The sequence below is a fragment of the Leuresthes tenuis genome, unplaced genomic scaffold, assembly GCF_036924035.1.
Source record: "Leuresthes tenuis unplaced genomic scaffold, fLeuTen1.0.hap1 SCAF_16, whole genome shotgun sequence".
Taxonomy (NCBI): Eukaryota; Metazoa; Chordata; class Actinopteri; order Atheriniformes; family Atherinopsidae; genus Leuresthes; species Leuresthes tenuis.
Window position 1 is genome coordinate 30,434,618 of NW_027325370.1, and position 19,860 is coordinate 30,454,477.

The 19,860-nt window shown below is 39.2% G+C and overlaps 1 protein-coding gene across 2 annotated transcripts in view; it reads left to right on the top strand.

Moving 5' to 3' along the window:
• The window catches only part of LOC140272137 (nucleolar protein 4-like), a 163,572-nt gene that overhangs the window by 130,924 nt on the left and 12,788 nt on the right, over positions 1 to 19,860 (top strand). For both annotated transcript variants that reach the window (XM_072367486.1, XM_072367487.1), the window contains 2 exons: positions 12,604 to 13,073; positions 18,323 to 18,514. In XM_072367486.1, the coding sequence (XP_072223587.1) occupies positions 12,604 to 13,073; positions 18,323 to 18,514 (662 nt within the window). The remainder of the gene's footprint in view (positions 1 to 12,603; positions 13,074 to 18,322; positions 18,515 to 19,860) is intronic.

The window sequence follows — 19,860 nt, forward strand, 5'->3', positions numbered from 1 at the left end:
CCTAATATTTAATAAGTATCATGAAAGGCAAGAGAAAAGGAGTAGATTGTCGTTTGAATAGTTGATGTAAAAAAGGGATCTGCATTTTTACCAGGGAAATTACTTTAATGAATCAGTTGTCTAAACTGTGACTGTAAATGTTTGCTATGTATGGTAAACTCACTTTCTGCCTTTTAGAAGAAATGCCCAGTAAAACCTTTGGAAGAATTACTGTGAATGATTCAGTGTGAGTTTTGTGGAGTCATGAACGAGGCTGTGTTTTTCACTTTGTACCTGCTGGTCTCATCACTGTCACCAACATGAGACACAGGAAAAAAAGGATTTTGGTGGCACATGATGTGTGTTTTGTAAGGTTGGGCTGGACTTGAAGGGATGTTGCTATGACAGTGTCAGGCAAAAAATGACCATACAGTACATGGCAGGGTGCAGAAGGCAGGCCATGAGCGCTTACTAGCGCTCCTGCCACATCCTAGCAAAATAATCCTTTGTAGTCCCACATGGGGGAGTCACTAGCTCACCGACATCACTACTTCCATCCTTTCTTCCTTCTTTCTCTCTTACCTCCTTTCCTCATGGCTTTCCATTCCTTGGGATCCTAGGGATGGGGGTAGAGGAGTTGGCGGTGAAGGAATTAGCATCTGTTACCACTCTCATTCAGGTTAGCTCCTTTGCGGAGAGAGAAGCGTAGAAAAGCCTCTCGCTGCCAGCACATAGTGAAGCCTCAAATGAAAAACGACAAGGGACATCTCATTAGAGTTCCCTCTCGCTCCCTCTCTATCTCATTCTGTCTCTCTGCACATTCTTCTATCCATCCCCCTGCACTCATACTCTCCTTTGTATGTTTGCCTACCCTCTAACCCTCTCTTTCACACACTCCTCTACTACTCTGCTTCACTTTCACACTGAATCAATGTTCCTTTCCCCCCTTCACCTTTTGTTCTTGTCTTTATCTTTCCTCCTCTTCATCTTCATTTCTTGCTCTTCTACTGGTGTCAACATTTTTTTTCTCTTCAGTTGAATTTCTTTCTTTTTTATCTCTTTCTTTCCCCTGCAACTCTCTCTGCTCTTCTGACTATTTTCTAATTGTTCACTCTTCTTTCCCTCCCCATTGCTTAGCTACCTTTCTCATCTCTCCATTTTCCTCCTCCACACTCCACTCAACAATGCATTGCCTGCTAATGACACTAAAATCAATTCAGTGCTCTTAATACCCGACAGATAATTGTAGGAATGTAAAAAGGCCCACATTTAGTTTTTGTTTTCAAAGCCATTTGGTTAGTTGTGTGTTGATTTGTCTTATATGTCTGTAAGAATGTGTCTCCAGCAGCTCAGCTCTGAATTATGACCAATGCATTTTCTTCCCCTTGAATCTCGCACTTTGCCCTTTCCCTCTATTTTGGGGCTTCTTTTTTATATATGCTCAAGTTGTCGTGGTTACGTCTTTCAGTTGGGGTTGTTGAGGGGGGCATTTGGATGCATGCATTATTCAACTCCAGCCCTGTACATGTGGGTTACTTGTAGAACATGCATACAAGAAGAACTTTCTCTAAGTGGAATGCAGTCCTCAGTGATACACCTGTGCTTATCCCATTTTTTGTATATTTTGCAGTAATTTTTTACTTGAAAATGAATGGAGAAACACTACCAAACTGAAAGCTCATAAGAAGTTTTTCTTTTTCTGTGATCCTGTAACTGAGTAACTGAGTGAGTAACTGCTCTGTTTACCTACAGATCATATAACACTGCAAAGTTGTATGCCAGAATTAAATTGATTTTGAGAGGGAATCTATTGGATATATGATGATTGAATGTTACTTAGTTGCTACACAACATATTTTTGTATACATTTTTTATATATTCAATCTTTGTTTTAAGGTTTGATGTTCATTTATTTTTTTATATACAAAATACTGGGTCATTCTATAGCAACACATCATACCTAGATAGTCAGTTACATGAATGTAAGTTAAAAGTTATGTACACAGTTAAGTTCACAGACTAGTTGTGCAGCTTTTTTTCAATTTCACTAAGGGGATTCAGTCTTTAGTTTTAGTGAACCATGTTAGGTCTGATGAAAATACTTAGAGAAGCAAGCTGTTACATTTTGCTTGATAAAAGACCACTGGATCAGCTGTCAGCTGTACTCCCAGTCAACTGTGGAATTGTATGTCAGATTACTTAGCTAACTAAGGAAGTGATCTGGTTCAAAGAGTCAATTTACAGGCAGGCAAGAGTCAAGCTTAATTCACCTTACATACTGCTCTACATATCCAGAATTCTTTATCACTATTAGTATTTTTCTATTCGATTCTGTTCTAAAACATCACCTGGATAATTTTCTGGTATAATAAAATGATCATTTATGATGTTAAGCAGTACATTCCACAAACTGAAGCACTTAATCCACTGTATAGATTGAAAGTTAATCCAGTACACAAGTCCAATACAAAGGAGAGTTGCTGTTGCTTGATGAAAGTCAGGGTAATCTGTTCCCAAGGGTTATTACTGTGACCTTTACCATGTAACCATGTGATTCTATGACGTACAGATTGCATACATAGACCAGCATGCATACACATAGCAAAGAGCAAGGTCATATGATGCAGAATACGTGACAGGCACATAATCAGACAAATATTCCCGTTCACATGCACAGTATGGGCATATACACACAAACACACCCAAGTCACATTGTGTGTAGCAGTGGAACCCACAAAGGGCAACAGTTGGACATTTACAATAGTAAATCAAGATTAAACATAACATAAATCTGCAGTATGTTTTTTTTTTTACTCAAATATTAACCATGTTCTTTTTTACTGCTTATCTTGGATTGAATTAAACAATGCAGTATTTAGTCTAATGCACTGCTTTTTTTGGGCCATAGAGGTTAGATGAAGCAATGATAGAGATAGAAACTGAGTTTGAATGTTGAAGTATAGAAAAGAACCAGATAAAGAAAAAGGTTAAGAAAGTGGAATGAAGAGGAATGGATTAAAAATGTTGACAGGAGGAACAGGTACAGGGGCTGAGAGGACAAAGAGTTTTATTTCCACCTCAGCAGGGAGTGTTTGGCTCTGTAAGCAGGGGCACACCCCCTAAGGCTACTGTTTACACAACCTTTATTTTCTAGGTGCATTAAAGAAACAATCTACTTCATTAATGCCAAGGTTTTCAATCTGCTTACTCAGTTTAAATCAGTGTACAAGTATCCCTATCACTACAATAAAGGATGGTTATTGGATTATTGGCTGAAAAATTATATTGAATATATGTTGTTTGTCCAAAATATATAATATATTTTTACATAGATTTATTAATATACAGATATTTTGGTGGAGCATTTTTAGCTTTGATTATGACATGCATTTGCCAGGGCATCATTTTGATTAACTTGCACATTGTCACTACATGTATTTCCCTCCAGAGTTGCATTAGTTTTTCACCAAACTCTTATGTGATGGGTGAGCTGGGCTTCTGCATAAACATTTGTTTAGCCCTTCCCATCAAGTCTTAATGGGGTTAAGATCTGGACTTGTGCTGCCATGCAATGTGTGAAAAGGATGTCTCACACTCCCTGAACCACTCTTACAATTTGAGCCTGATGAATGCTGGTATTTTGGGATATGCAGATGTCATCAGAGAGGAAAACAATCTACTGATAGAAAAACCTAGTCATTCAGTACATTCAGGTAGTTGGCTGAAGTCATTTTCTTGAATATATAACACTGCTGAACCTACTTAGACCCAACCAAGCAACTCCCTGATCATATTGCTGCCCCCGCAAACTCGTTCAGTAGGCACTAGGCATTATGGATGCAAAACTTTATCCACTGTTCTCTCTTGAAGAGGGTAAATATTGATTTCTCATTTTTGTGTAAAAATACTTTTTACGCTATTAGACATTGCTGTTTGTTCTAATATTGATTTTAAATTTGATTTCAGCAATTGTTTAAGTGATCACAACCATTTGAAACTTTTTTCTGACCTCCCTAGAAAATGATGGTTCACCACTGTCTGTTATAACTATACTTAACTCTACTACAGTTTTAGCAACCTGCTACATTGTTTGGTTTGCTTATGAAGACAACTAATGAAATATTTTTGACAATCACTGACATAGAATAGGAATAATTTTCTATTCTTACTTGGGAAACTTGAAAAATCTTAGTTAGCAGTTATGATTTAAATTTAAAACACTTAAAAATTTTGATTGAGAATAGTTTTCATATCATGGGCATGTATTTTCAGTTTGAGATTTAATATTTTCATTGGAAACACTCGGATGGAGAATGAGCCAATTAGCTTTTTATTATTACACAGTTTTAGCCCTGCATGATTAAACTATTCACCTAAAATGTTGAGAATTATTAGATATACAGAATCTTTAGTATGCAGAATTATTCAGGCTGATTGTAAACTATTTTGTTGGAATTTGTTTTGATTCAGATAATAGACTTAATTTTGTCAAGTGTCAAATAAACTAGCTGTTCTTTAAATAGACCTTTTTTTAAAAGCAGAAATGAGGGAAATCACTTTAATATGTAGTCGTTTGAAGGCTTTACCTTGCCAGTCTTGGCAAACTGTAACATCCTATTTTGCTCCATCACTTCTTATCGTTCTCTGAAGAATCAGGCTAATGCGCCCATGTTTCAAATTTAGTTATCTCGAGCAAGCAACAACATCTTGAAGTTATTGTCTAATTAGCTTATGGTTTTTCATTTACAAACCTCAAGCTGCATCATCTACATGTGTGAGAGTTATTCACAGTGGAAATGCTGCCATTTCATGACAAATTAGATCTGCTGAAAACCAATAAGTGATCATCTTCTTAAAAGAGAGTAAGCTGCCGAGTCGTAAGTTTGCTATAAAATAACTTGGAGCTTCAATTTGACTTTTTGTCCAAGACTCCCAGTAAGTATCATGCATAATGTTTATTGACTTAGGCTGCTCTTTGCATCTCTTCACAGAATTATATGCTAAGAAATGTGAAAGTTGTAAAGGTCACCAGGCTAATTTTACTGCCATTGAACCTTGCTGTGTTTTGTTCACCATTGCTCGGTTATACAACAGCTTTGGTCTAAACTGGTTTACGATCCGTGAAAGGCCTCCCCAGTGTACCAGTTAGAGCTAACAGCATGTCTATAAATGTGAGCTTATTTACTGTCACCAAAACATAGAAAGACAAAAGGTACATGAAACTATGTGTTCTGGGACACACTTGTTGTAACATGCTGAAAGTCACACTCTTGGTCTCACACTCTGATGGAGATGTGTGTTGCCAGGTCAGCTGATGCAGCATCTGCTCCTCCACTACCTCCCAGTGGATTGTTGGTTTTTCAATGATTGAATGTCAGAGTATTGGTCCACCTGTCATGCTTCTCTCTGGGGTGAGGAAGGTGCGTGTTTGTGTGCGTCCTTCATATACAAGGACACTTGCCCTCTTAAATAACCTCAGGCCTCTTGTGCCCTGGTACCCCTTGGGGCACAGTTCAACACTAAACACTGCCATGCATCACAGTCACTGCACTGCTGCCCAGTGACTGGAGGAGAAAGGGCTGAGAAAGGGTGTGACAAGCAGGTTGAGAAACAGAATAAGAAAACAAACATGCAGTTTCTGAGCAGAGGAAGAAGATGTAAAGTTCAGTACAGTGAAAAAAATCTGTGAAAGAGAGGAGAGGTTGATTTGTAAGCATGAGAGAAAGATCACACTTTAGCCCCACCACAATATGACCTTGAGAAAGGAAACCAAGAGTCCTGTCGACTAGTCTTTTCCACTTAGGAAGATTCCTTACTGAATGAAATGACCTGGAAGTATCGAAGCAGCAGCCATGACAAGAACTGTTTGAAATTTTCTAAAAGTGCTTTATTATCTCCTTTAGCATTAAAAGAACTGAACCAACCTTTCTGAAAGACAGAAGACCTTAAACTGATTGAAGAGTTCCTTGTAGCAGCAACTTTTAAAGCGACGTGGGGTTAGTTCCATACAATTGCTTTCAGTGTGATAAAACAGTTGTGTATAAAGGTATGTACATATATGTATATGCTGAGAAACAGTTAACAAAGATATGGAAGTGTTGCAGTGAGAGAGAGAGAGAGAGATAGTTGAATGGATTGTTAATGGTTAGCAGCTAGATAAGGTGCCAGGCTTCAGTAAAGACACACTACTGAGAGCTGTGGTTTATGGAACTATTACAGTATGTGACACTCAGATAATTGGAACACTGGACTCACATAGCTGGTGTTGGCTCGACAGGACTGGCATTGTCGGCTGGATGTACTTCGGCAAAAGCTAAACTTGCTGATTCAGACATTACTGAGAAATTTATTTTTTTTGTGGTTGGCAAACAAGTGTCGTTAAATTTCCACTGGCAGCTGAAAGTGATTGTGAACACGTTTTAAGCCAGTGGAGCCAAGGAGGAATGTGAATACTTTTCTTCTGGCCAGTGATTGAGCAGTAATATGAATAGAAAGACTGCTGATTGATGTTGGGAATATGTTGTGATATTTTCAATGTCAGTATGATGAGGATAGTGTATTAACTGGGTTTATAATGCACTACTATCGCAAAGGTTCCTGTTGCAGTTACTCACTTTCCAAAATGTGAATATTGGAAATGGCGATTTTCTGAGTTTATGAAATTTTTTTACTGAAAAGTATTTCTTTCTTGGTACAGAAAGAAATACTTTTCAGTAAAAAAAACATGGCATTGATGTAAATTTTGGTTACATCTTAACTTTTAAAATGAGTTACATGTATGTGTTGAAGACTTTAAGCAATATGATTACTGCTTATTTGATGAATGTTATTCCAGATCTGGAGAGTGGATGTGGCCCTCTTTTCACTGACAAGTGTCAACATGGCAGATGAAAATTTTTTTTGCTCCGAGTTAGGGCTGGGCAATAAAACGGTAACGATAGCTATCGAGGAAGCAGCGCCGCCTGTTTGAGCACGGAGAATGCAAATTTTTACGAACACAGCCCGGAACAAGTGCTAATCTTCCCCCAATAGCAATGCCTAGTGATTCATTTTATATTGTTATATATATATATATATATATATACATATATATATATATATATATATATATATATATATATATATATATATATACCTGGATATTGACTGATATTAATAAAAATATTGTGATATGACTTTTTCCCATATTGCCCAGCCCTACTCTGAGTATATGCTACATGCATCTAGTGTGTATCTACACAGCAATACATAACACTTAAAAATCTCTTTATCTTAGCATAATGGTATATTACTCAGTATATCATTTGCCTACGTCTGTAAAGTCTGAATATTTTGAGATTCATCTCTTGAGATTTGTTATGATAACTCGTGTATGTACAGAGATTTTTAGTAAATGTGAATGGTTCATTTGAGGCTTTTGCAGTCACTTTTTCAAGTGGTTAATTAATCCAGGTGAGAGGTTGAATAAGTCTTTGTGTTTAAGCTTTTCATGACGGCAAGTGTGTTGAACTAACAGATAAAAGTATCTTAATTCACAACTTAACTATGAATACTGCAACATACAAAACTGATGAAAAAGTGATGCAGAGACTTCTGCATTCAGGACAGTGGACCGTCTGATGACCAGTGAACTATTATTGTACACTCAGTCAAACTATAAAGTAGACTAAGTATATAGAAATACATCAACCGCTTAACATTACTGACCTTAAACATCCCATTTTAAAGTTTTGACATATCATCACATTTGCAAAACCCCATGAAACCTTGTTTCAAGGATTTATACTATGTTTATATTTCATGACTAAATAGGTAACGCTCAATCAGCTAGATTTGATTGGGTTATGTAAAAATCAACTTTATAACCCCTCAGAAATGATTTTCCCAAAAGCCCCAACCTCTACAAACTGTAAAAATGATATCATCGTTGCCCCCTTGATGCAGGATTTTGCTTACTTGCTAACAATCTGATTGAGAGTAAGTGTTTAGAGCCATTTGGATTATGCCTTTGTGTATATAGCTAGGTCCTAGGTGAAACCATGACAAAAAGATGAATATATTCTGACTGATAGAAGCAAGGATAATTTCTCCTGAACTACAGAGGAAAAATCAAGACATTGTTGTGCCTGACATTGATTTTTGTTCCTAACAGATCAGTGCTCTTATGTCAGCATATACGTTCACTGATGTCTTGATCCCAGCAGAAAAGAAGACAAGTGGTGCCTTAACGAAGTCAAGACATGGTACCTCCTGCTTTTTGAGCCAGAAAGAGTTGTGGCAGAGAGAAGGAGGAGAATTAGTATTGCTTATAAATCCGAGGTCAAAGAAAGGAAATAATGAAGAGGGGCTGACAGAAAAAGATGACAGATTAAAGAAAGTGAAAGGAGGGATGAGCAAATACAACAGAGAGGTTTATTTCTGGTTTGGCAGAGTCAAAAAAGAGTGCAGAAATTCCCTGACTGTAGTCAGGCACAGATGGAGAAATGGAGAGATGTGAAGGCAGTGTCGGTGGTCTTTCTCCCAGGGGAGATTTGTGTCAAGGCGGTAGGAATTAGGTTGGCCTTTCTCTTTACACATGAATACACCTTAAATACTCATAAATAGTCTCTGCCATAATTTTATACCTTCAGGTCCCAGGGTCTTCACTCTCTCTCTCTTTTCCCATCAGTCAGACAAGGAGCCTACTCAACCCCACCCCACCCTTGTGTTGTATGTTTTAGATATAATGGTAAAGAATGTAGAAGACAACAAATGCCTTGCATGCTGTATAAACAAGATAATGTGTTACAATTTACGAGAGTGAATTTCACAAACTGGTCCAAGCAATCATGATAAACTTGGATATACTTAAACGATTAAATGGAAATGGTACAGAGGAACAAGAGATGATAAAAAATTCTCCCACGTGCCTGTCCCTTTGCCTCAGTCTTTCCACGCCCCTCCCCCCTTTCCTCATCTCAATCCTCCCCTATCCTCTCCCCTGTCCTCCTTCTGCCTCCACCCCCAAGCCATGACCCCCTCCCTCTCCTGCCTACTCCTCCTCCTGACCTCTTTTCTTCTTCTTCTTTCTCTTTCCCTCTCCCTCATCACTTCCATCCCTCCTCACCCTTCTATCCCTTTTTCATGCAGCGTTTTGGACTCCACCCCTCCCTCTTTTTCCTACCTCCCCCAACCAGTGACACATTCAATATCATCCTCAGGCACCTCTCTTTTTCTCTGCATCACTCTCTTCCAAACCAGCCACTGTTGTTTTTATTCCACTAAAGCAAGAATTGAAGTGGAGGTATGATTATGTTGCCATTATTGTGGAGAAAAAAACCAGAGTAGTCAGAGTCATGCTGGAAGCATCTTGGGGAATTTATTAACAGAAGCATCAGCAGAGCTACATGTCACACAGCAGCATACGAGCAATTCCCAAAGACAATAGATTGTGATATTCTCTTATACCAAAAATCAGTCTTTATCTGGTGCCACTGAGTCTAAATTTTCAACAAACATCTTCTGTTGTTGACCCTACCAGAGAACACCCTGACCCCAGTCAGGACAGACAGTATGTGGTGTGAACATGAAATCGATTAACTCCCATACCATTAGTTGTCTTTTTGTTTGTAAGAGTACACAAAAACTACTCAGCCAATTATCATGACACTGGTGGAGAATGCTGGATTGGGGAAAGGGAGAACATTTTCAGTTTTGTGTGAATCGACATCACTTTTATTAAAACTGAAATAGCATCAGTTTATGTAGAGGATGTGGTCTTTGAGTACTATCGTCTTCCAGTTAACTTCTTCAGATTAGCTCAACTTTCTCTTTTACTTCTTCCTCTCTTCTTTATCTTGTAGTCATTCCTTGCTGTGGCCTCTTTGTCTCTGTTTAAGCTAATTCATCCCTTCTCTATCTTACTTTGTTTCTATATATGTGTAATTCAGTTCCTTCTCTTTTTCTTTTCTTTGTATAGACAAGGCAAGGCAAGGCAAGGCAAGGCAAGTGTATTTGTAGAACACAATTCTTACACAAGGCAATTCAAAGTACTTTACAGCTACATAAAATCACAAGAAGGCAAATAATATAATTCCAAAAACATAAAAAAGAATCATTAATTAATTAAATTAAAAACGAAGAGTGCAGATAAAATACTTTCAGTTGCCATATGCACAGCTAAATAGAACTGTTTTCAGGCTGGATTTAAACATTGTCAGAGTTGACGCTTGTCTCACACCTTCTAGGAGACTGTTCCAGATTTTAGGAGCATAAAACTGAAACACAGCCTCACCTTGTTTAGTCCTGACTCTGGGCACCAGCAGGAGACCCCTCCCTGAGGTTCTCAGAGTCCAAGTTGGTTCATATGGCTCTAACATGTCAGAGATGTACTTTGGCGCTAGACCACGAAGAGACTTGTACACAAGCAGAACTGTTTTAAAGTCTATTCTATAGATTAGTCCTTTCATATCTATTGTAATACATTTCAGGAGTTTAGGATTTCCTGTGGACCTGAAGGACTACTTTTGTCTATTAAAAAACAAAAAAAAGATTCAAGTTGAAAAACCACAAACAACACTGACGCAAAGCAGAAGGTATGACCTGACATTAAAAGAATATATAGAACCTAGTCAACACAGTGAGGTATATTTTTTTAGACAAGACAACTTGCGGAGGATTTGTGGATGACATAACCTTAGCTGCGGAGCAGATCTTTGGTTTAATTTGTGAGCCATATCTGCTTTACTGCTGATATTTTTTCTTTTTTAAAGGACTCTTCTTTGAAAAGGATGATTATTTTCTGCTTCTTTATCCCGTCAGTTATCTTACAACACCTTGGGCTGGAATTCTGTTTCTTTATAGATACATATTATCATATCCTGGAATGATGCATAGAAAGGTGATATAGATAGCAAAAGAAGTAGTTTCTTAAGAAAATTATGAAAGACTAAATTTCATACAGATACAGAAGAGACAGCTTCATGAATATGACAGAGCAAACCTTGTGCACATTTGCCAGGAGAATAATGATTTCAGTCAAGTTGCCCCTTTCATAATGCAGGGTGTTGACCATGATATTGCCTAGTCAGGCAGCAGACTGCACAGGGTTAATCAAATAGACAGATCTGGTTCTCTCTGTCATACACCACTCAACTCTAAACAATACCCTCCACATCTGCAATATGCAGTCTCTCTGTTAAAGGACCTACTCCAACTCAAAGCCTGATCTGTGGTGTAATGAACATACTAGTGCAGCTGAAATATACTTTATTTGAATACATTTATATTTGGTTCTCATTTAAATTGCTAAAACGCAGCTTTTAATAGTTTTAAATACACAGCCAAGCTATCACTAGAAAGACAATAATCGTTCACTGGAAGACGAGACTGCAGAAAAATTCAATTTGTTGCTTCCTTGAATTGTAAACAGTAGACTGCATGCAATAGCAGTTGTGTCATATAAAAAAAAGAATCGTATAAAATATTGGAGAATGCAGTCCAAGCCTAACGCATGGAGAACAGATCGTGTCTGTGAAACATCAAAGAGTAGAGCAGAAGAATAAAATCTAAGCAGTTCATTGAGTTCAGAGGCGTTTATACTCATATGTAGCTACCACACAATGACAGTATGCCATCTTCTGGGCATTTAAGATAATCATGAAATTGTAGTCCTGTGCACATTGTTATTTCAGGACAGACCATGTGATTAAAAGCTAGTTAATATGACCTGATTGACAGGCTTTCATATGTGCACGTGGTTTTTTTTTTAAATGCCGTAAGGAAAATAGTGGTTGCATTTTTACCTCATATTTGTAGATTTATTTATGTTCTTCTGTGAAAGTGTAGCACACGTATTTCATAACAGTTTAACAATGACTGATTTGCTTAATAACAACATTCTCTGTCTCTTCTTGTTTGTCAGTTCATGGAGAAAAAGTACTATGTTATGAAAAAGTTATGTTTTTATGTTATGCTACTTTATTTAAGGTTCGAGTGCAATATGTTGACGGGAATTATCCCGCTCAGGAAATCTTAGAGCCTGAGGAATTCAGGGATACATTGTACAGTAAAAAGTAAGATCTTTTCATGTCTGTGTGATTTTGGTGAACTGAACCTTATTTTTTAGATGACAAGGTTTAGATTTTACTGTAGTTTTGAAGGAAAACTATTTACTGGGCAGAGGACCAATAAATGGCCCGCAATTTGTTGCTTGTCAATGTCACTATATTGAAACTTCACATTACTCTGAGGAAATTTGTTTCAATCTGTTGTCACATCCCAGGATTTGTGAGATGGTAAATTGTAAAAAAAAAAAAAGGACTGTACATGTATAGCACTTTTTTAGTCTTGCTGACCGTTCAAAGCCCTTTCACATTACATGCCACATTCACTCACTCATACAGCACATCTTAGTCCATATAGGCTACACAGCGCTTTCTTCTACACATTAACACACATTCATTCACTGATAGACTCATCAGTAGGCAACGTGGGGTTCAGTGTCTTGCCCAAGGACACTTCGACATGTGGCCTGGAAAAGCCAAGAGTCAAACCACTGCCCTTTGAATGGTAGGCGACTGCTCTTCCTCCAGAGCTACAGTGGCCCCAGATCTGACCTTTTTCTCTCTGTGTCTTTACTTCTAGATGATTCATCATCAGACAGTGGCAGTGGAAATGGCCTGCCTGCCCTAACCCCTTCCTCCTCTGCTGTGATGGACAATGCCATAGTTGGGGAAACGGAGGTTGTCAATGGCAATGGTGGCTCTGCCCCACTCGACTTCAGCAGGCCTACTTCTTCTTCCTCATCGTCTGAGGACCAGCAGCCAGTCAATCTGAGTGATCCTCCCACTCAACGCCTGCCCTTGTCCACCTCACATCTGCCCATCACTGTCTCAGCAGCAGCTGCAGCACTGCTCGGTGCTCTGCATCCCAGTGCATCCGAGGAGCTTCGTAGAAAATACCCACTGGCTGCCAAACCTCCCCTGGCTCCACATCCAGCCCTGCCTTTGCCACACACCCATACCCCTCACACACCCAATTTACATACTCCAAATACACATACGCACACCACAGAACTTCGACTGGACAGAGATGGCAGGGACTATGGGAACAAGGTGAGACCTTACATACACGTACTGTGCTTGAATATACAAACACAAAATGTATGTAGTTGTCAGGAGTTAGCCTTTAACTTTCACTTTAAAGTAAGGTAAAACTCTGCTTGCAGTCATGTCAACTAGATTGTATCCCAATAAGTTAGCAATTAATATTAGAGTATTGAGGTTTAAAATGTTTATGAACATTTAAGTGCAGCATTACTATGGATAACTGTTGTTGGTAGTTTTGAAGACCATCGGCAAACCAAAAGAATATAATAAAAACTCCTTGCACTGAATTAATTGTCACATTTATTATTAAAAAGTGGAAGGTTACAATAGAAAAAGAAGAAAAAGTAAGAGAAAGAAAGGTGTTTTTGTGTTTATTTTTGCCTTTTGAATGATACATCTTCTCTGCTTTCTCCACTTGCTACGGCTGCCACACATTGAACAAAGTCCCTCCATTTATTTGCTCCATTTATTCAAACATTGTCACTCAGTGATCCAAACTGAAGTCATCATGAAATCTTTGTTTGGTTTAATTAATTGGGATGCCCATGTCGCTAATGTTTGTGATGTCTTTGTTAAAACGTGAAAGAAGCACACAGTCATTTGTAAAGAGGAGTCACGAAACAGTAGGCACAATGGGATGAGAGGAGAGCTTTCTCCTTCTTTCCTCATTCGTCCTCTCACCATCTTTGTACGGAGCTGAATGGCAGAAGCTGACAAACAATACGTGCTGGCCTTGAAGGGAGCATGTTACCTTCAAAAAGTCTGTGGTTAGGAGAGCTCTACATAATACTCTTTCATTCAGACACTGATATATAAATACATACCCACTATTTCAATCACACTGCACCTTCTCTCTTAAACCTAAAGGCAACAAAAACTTCTTTTACATTTTCCCTCACAAAAAATTCCAATTTGCCAGAGTTGTTGTTGTGATTAGCTCACTTTTACTGTTACTCTAGTCTCCATTTGTCTTTTACTTTGTGTCTCTTTGAAAAAGGCTCATTGCTACATAATATGTGTAACTGTATGATCATGCAGTTGTGTATATGTCACATAAAAGTGTGTTTTAGATGCCATAGACAATAGAATAGAATAAAATAGAATAGAACAGAAAAATATTTTATTCATCCCCCAGTGGGGGAAATTCAAATTAGTCAAGTAGCTCAAATTTTAAAAAAATATTTACAATGATTGTATATTACAACACCAATAATAATAATGATAATAATAAAAATAAATGACTTAATAAATAAATGTGAGAAGGACATGTCAGCAGTCACTGTTAAACAGCTTTATGGCTGTGGGGACAAAGGACCTCCTGAACCTAAGTCGTGCAGCTGCAGAAAGATGAGCCTCTAACTGCAGTTGCTCCTCATTCCACAGAATGCTGTGGAGAGAATGTTTATTGTTTTCCAAAACAGAATATAATTTCCTCCTCATCGGTTGCTCCACCACAGCACTGAGAGGGTCCAGCCTTCTGCCTACCACAGAACCGGCCTTTTTCACCAGTTTGTCCAGGCTACAGTTTTTGTCTGTAGTGCAACTCCCCCAGCACACAACAGCATAGAACAGTACACTCTCAATGATAGTGTGAAAAAACATGCACATCATATCACTGCAGACATTGAAGGACCTGAGCCGTCACATGAAGAAGAGACGGCTCTGGCCCCTCCTGTATACTGCTTCTATGTTGGCAGACCACTACAATTTATTATCCAGCACCACCCCCAGGTATTTGCAGGTCTGAACAGTCTCTATCTCCCCTCCATCAATGCAGACTAACTGGTGCGGACTTTTAGATCTCTTGAAGTCCACCACCAGGTCTTTGGTCTTGGTGGTGTTCAGGAGCTGACAGTTCTTTTTGTCCAGCCATTGAAGGACTCCACAAGGTTGTGTACAGGGTGAAAAGAAAAGGAGCTTACCCTGCGGAGCCCCAGTACTGCATTCCAGTGTTCCAGAAACACATCTCCCCATCCTGACATACTGTGGCCTGGCAGTCAGATAGTCTGTAATCCACGATGTCAGGGAGGGGGCCACACCCATATCTAGAAGCTTGTCTTTCAGTATGGGAAGCCGTATGGTGTTGAAGGCACTGGAGAAGAACATAATTCTCACATATGAACCAGGCCCATCCAGATAAGCATATGTCTGATGCAGCATGTACAGAATCACGTCTCCTACTCCTATGTGTTTCTAGTAGGCAAACTGGAGGGGGTCAAGATTCCGAGCAACCTGCAATCTCATGCGATCATCATGAAGTCATCATGATATGAGATGTAAAAGCCACCGTTCTGTAGTCATTCAGCTCCACCAGTTTCCCTAATTTTGGCACCGGTATGAGACAAGAAGTTTTCCACAGCACCAGGACTTTTTCCATCTGAAGGCTCATATTGAAGAGCCTCTGAAGAGGGGCTGCTAGTTGACCATCACAGTCCCTCAGAAGCCTTGGACAGACTCCATCTGGGCCTGCAACCCTCCCTCACTGAAGTCTCCTGAGCTCAGCTCCAATCTCCTCTATAGTTAGACAAAGAGGTTGTAGCAGAGGGATGATGACAGGAGTGATGTTGGTATCAATCATAGAGATGGAGGTGTAGCTGGGCTCAGGATGCCTGGTGGTGGAAGCTGCTGTAGAGGTGGAGGTACAGCTGGTCAGTGGAAGCAGTATAGAGGAAGCAGCTGCAGATGTGGAAAAAAACACACTATCAAACCTGTTGAAATATTGGTTAAAAGTATTGGCTCTGTCCACATCACCTTCCACAGACTGAGAGTTCTTCAGTCTGTATCCAGTGATGGTCCTCATGCCCCTCCACACATCCTTGGTGTTATGGAGGATAACACCAAAAACACAATAAAAAACTGAAGAGAAAGTTTAAAGGCAAATGGCAACTTATTTTATAGTACAAAAACAACAAAAAAAGATCTGAATCTTGAATAAAACTGAAAATAAATAAACATATATATATATCAATCAATCAACATTTATTTATATAGCACCTTACAACAACCAGAGATTGACCAAAGTGCTTTACAATTCCAGAAATAGATTTAACAGTAGATTACATATAACACAAGACAACAACAAAAAGGTGAGCCACAGCTTCAGTGAAAAGCCAGTTTAAATAAGTATGTTTTTAATTTGGCTTTGAACTGAGGTAGGTCAGTGGTGGTATGTAAATCAGAGGGCATTGTATTCCAAGATTTCGGACCTGCCACTGCGAAAGATCGGTCACCCCACTGCTTACACCTGGACCAGGGAACCTCCAGTAGATGTTGACCAGCAGAGCGGAGAGCTTTGCCAGATTGGTGAAGCCTCAGGGTTTCACTTATGTAAGGGGGTGCAAAGCCATTAACTGTGTTGAAAACAAATAACAAGGTTTTAAACTGGATCCTAAATTTTACAGATAGCCAGTGGAGGGAGTAAAGTACAGGTGTGATGTGGTCATGTTTACGAGTGTTAGTTAGGAGCCTGGCAGCAGCATTTTGTACCAGTTGTAGGCGGTGGAGAGATGTTTGGCTAAGTCCAATATACAGTGTATTGCAGTAATCTAACCTTGAGCTAACAAAGGCATGAATGGCTGTTTCCAGGTCACAGCAGTTCAGAAACGGCTTAAGCTGAGAGGCGAAGCTGAAAGAAGTTTGCCTTCACTACTGCATTAATTTATTACTTTATTACAGTAGGGTGCCAGTGGACTAAGACCAGGTGTAGTAGTAGGTGGGTTCGACGAGCCAAACAAAATACATTCTGTCTTGTTTTCCTTTAGGGAGAGAAAATTTTGTGATAGCCAGATTTTAATGTCACAATGTTTAATGTCAATTGACAAATATTGACATTTGGCCTCTTTAACAGCTTTTTGGTAGTCATTAAGACTCAGAATGCCAAGTGAAACATGTAGCCTATCTTTCTTCCACTTGCATTCGGCTTGTCTGCAGCGACGTCTAAGGGTGCGAGTGGCATCATTGAGCTACTGGTCAGGCTTAGGTTTAGCAGAGATAGACCGATATGGAGCAATAGTATCCAAGATTCCTGAGCATGCGGAGTGAAAGGAGGAAATGAATGTCCCTGGACACGGGGGAAGGGACACTTCATGATGGGTTTTCAAACTACCGGTCATGAAAGCAAACTCTTGTAGTGGAGCAGCTGTAGTGGAGGTGATAATGCAACAGCGTGAGGCTGAAATGTGAGATTTGGCTGTAGGGGAAGGGGTTATGAATTCAAATATAATGGGGAGGTGATCTGATGTACAAATGCCACCTATTTCTATGATGGATAGAGTCCATGGGAGATAATAAGGTCTAGTGTGTGCCCATGTTGGTGTGTGGCAACATTTACAGAGTGTACCACTGACTGTATATATATACATATATATATATATATATATATATAAAAAATTAAAAAAATAATAATCCACGGCCATTCTCAGCTTCCGTGTATATATCCGTGTATATATATATACACGGAAGCTGAGAATGGCCGTGGATTATTATTTTTTTTATGCACTGTTATCTCGTGATATCAACTTATTGTCTCGTTATCTCGAGATAACAAAGATTGTTATCTCGACATAACGAAATGATAAGTCGTTATAACAAGATAACGCATAAAAGTAGTGCATAAAATCATATTTTGGAGAATGAAGTTGCTATTAAGTCTGTGTAATTAGTAAACACAAATCATATCAAAACTCATTTGCAGGTAAGCTGCAGGAAAGAAACTCGTCATGACAGCAAACCTTATTAGCCAGCTTTGACACCTCAGTATATGTTTCCAAGCCTGAACACTCTTTGCACCATTTAAGTAGAAAACATTTTATTTTAAAGGCTAATTAAGTGTCTTCTATTCTGAGCTGATTGCCTTATAAAAGTATTTTACCCTTTTGACATTTTTCTGATTTTTGCTGACTTAAAACCTGGAATGAGTACAAAATGGGTACAAAATATTTTGTTTAAAGCAAATTAAACTGAAAGGTAGTGAAAACGTGATGTTGGTTGAGTGCCCCCGACTACCTAAGTCTGAAGGTGTTATCTAAAAAAACACTCTATAACCTAAGCGATTTATTTTAAGGAGTTCTAAAACTTGAAGAATTTCTGTGAAATCTGAAAGCTTTCCAATGACAGGGTCCACAATACATTTAGACATGATGCACTATATGGGTGCAGCTCCCTTTCAGAGCGGGAATATCAATTTTCTTGCTTTTACCTGTAGTGGGTTGAGTTGGATGCCAAAAAATTTTAAAACTATGTATTTGCCTGCTTAGTCCCCACAGTACAGTTCGGGTGGCAGCTACGAAAGCATGAAGATGGACTTGAGTGCAGAGGACTTGACCTTGGGGCGTCATGGCAGCCAGGTTACCCCTGACGACGATGATGATGATCATGATGATCATGACGACAATGACAAGATCAACGACACAGAGGGTGTTGACCCTGAGAGATTAAAGGCCTTCAATGTAAGTCAGGAGATAATGTGTGAAGTCAGACCTTCATTTCTGTCTTGAATCATGTTCCTCTTGGAAGCAATAACTGCATCTCATTGTATTGACAAAGAAAGAATGTTGAAGAGCTGACTAACCATTTCATCTGTAAATCCTTTCAGCATCATTGATCACAAAAATGCAGACTAAAGACAAAGATATTCAGCAGTCTAAACTAAAGTAACTCAATGAATCAAAACATATGACGTACCTTGAAACACCACATATAATTTATTTTCTTTCAGCAGTGTATTTAATGACTGATGGAACATAATTTATGAACCAACGTAGGATTACCACCTAATTTTACAGCCATACAGAACCTATCCCAGCTGTCATTGAACAAGAGTCAGGGTACACTTTGGACAGATTGCCAGTCAATCACAGGGCCAGACAGAATTAAAGAAGTCAAACAAACAGCCACGCTCACACTCACCCCTAGGGGCAATTTCGAGTCACCACTTAACCTAACATGCATGTTTTTGGGCGGTTGGAGGAAGCTGGAGTACCCAGAGAGAACCCACACATACACAGGGAGGACATGGAAACTCCACACAGAAAGACCCTGGGAGGGATCCAAACCCGGAACCTTCTTGCTGTGAGGCGATAGTGCTAACCACCACACCACTGTGCAGCACACCAGACAAACAGAAAGCCCCAAATCAGGAAAAGTTGGAATTATATGGTACATAAAAATAAGAAACCTCCCCTCTAAATGACATCTAAGCTTCCCTCTTGAGGGAAAGTAAAAGGTCAGAGGAAGGTCAAAGAAGTGTATCTGTTCTGCCTCTTCTTGTAGTCATTCTCAGTGTTGCCTATCCAGTTCAGTCTGTTCTCCATCTGAACATCCGGGTATCTCCACCACTTCAACCTCTTCTCCCTGGACAGAGACAATGTTTGGTTTATTCCTGGTCCTCCGAACCAGGCTCCCGAATAAAAGCGCTTTTTACCCATGTTTACCCATTCACACACAGTCATACAGAACTTTGTCTATGCAGTATTACAGGGTATGCAGTATGTTTTCTCTCTCACAAACATTTAACACAATGCTGGACGAATCAGAGGCATCAAATCGAACTGCTGATCTCCAGATTGGCTGACGACCGCTTGTCCTCCTGAGCTACAACACTACTTACTAGTCAGCCGCTTCTTCGCAACTAATTTACCCCAAAACTGCAGAGTATTTTGAGTATTTCTGGAGATGTTGGGACTCGTGAGTTGTACTGGAAGTCCAGAGTTTACAGAGTGAAGAGAAACAGAGAGAGGACAGAGCCTGGTGGTATTGCTGTACTCCTGAAAACCATATCAGACAGACAACCCTT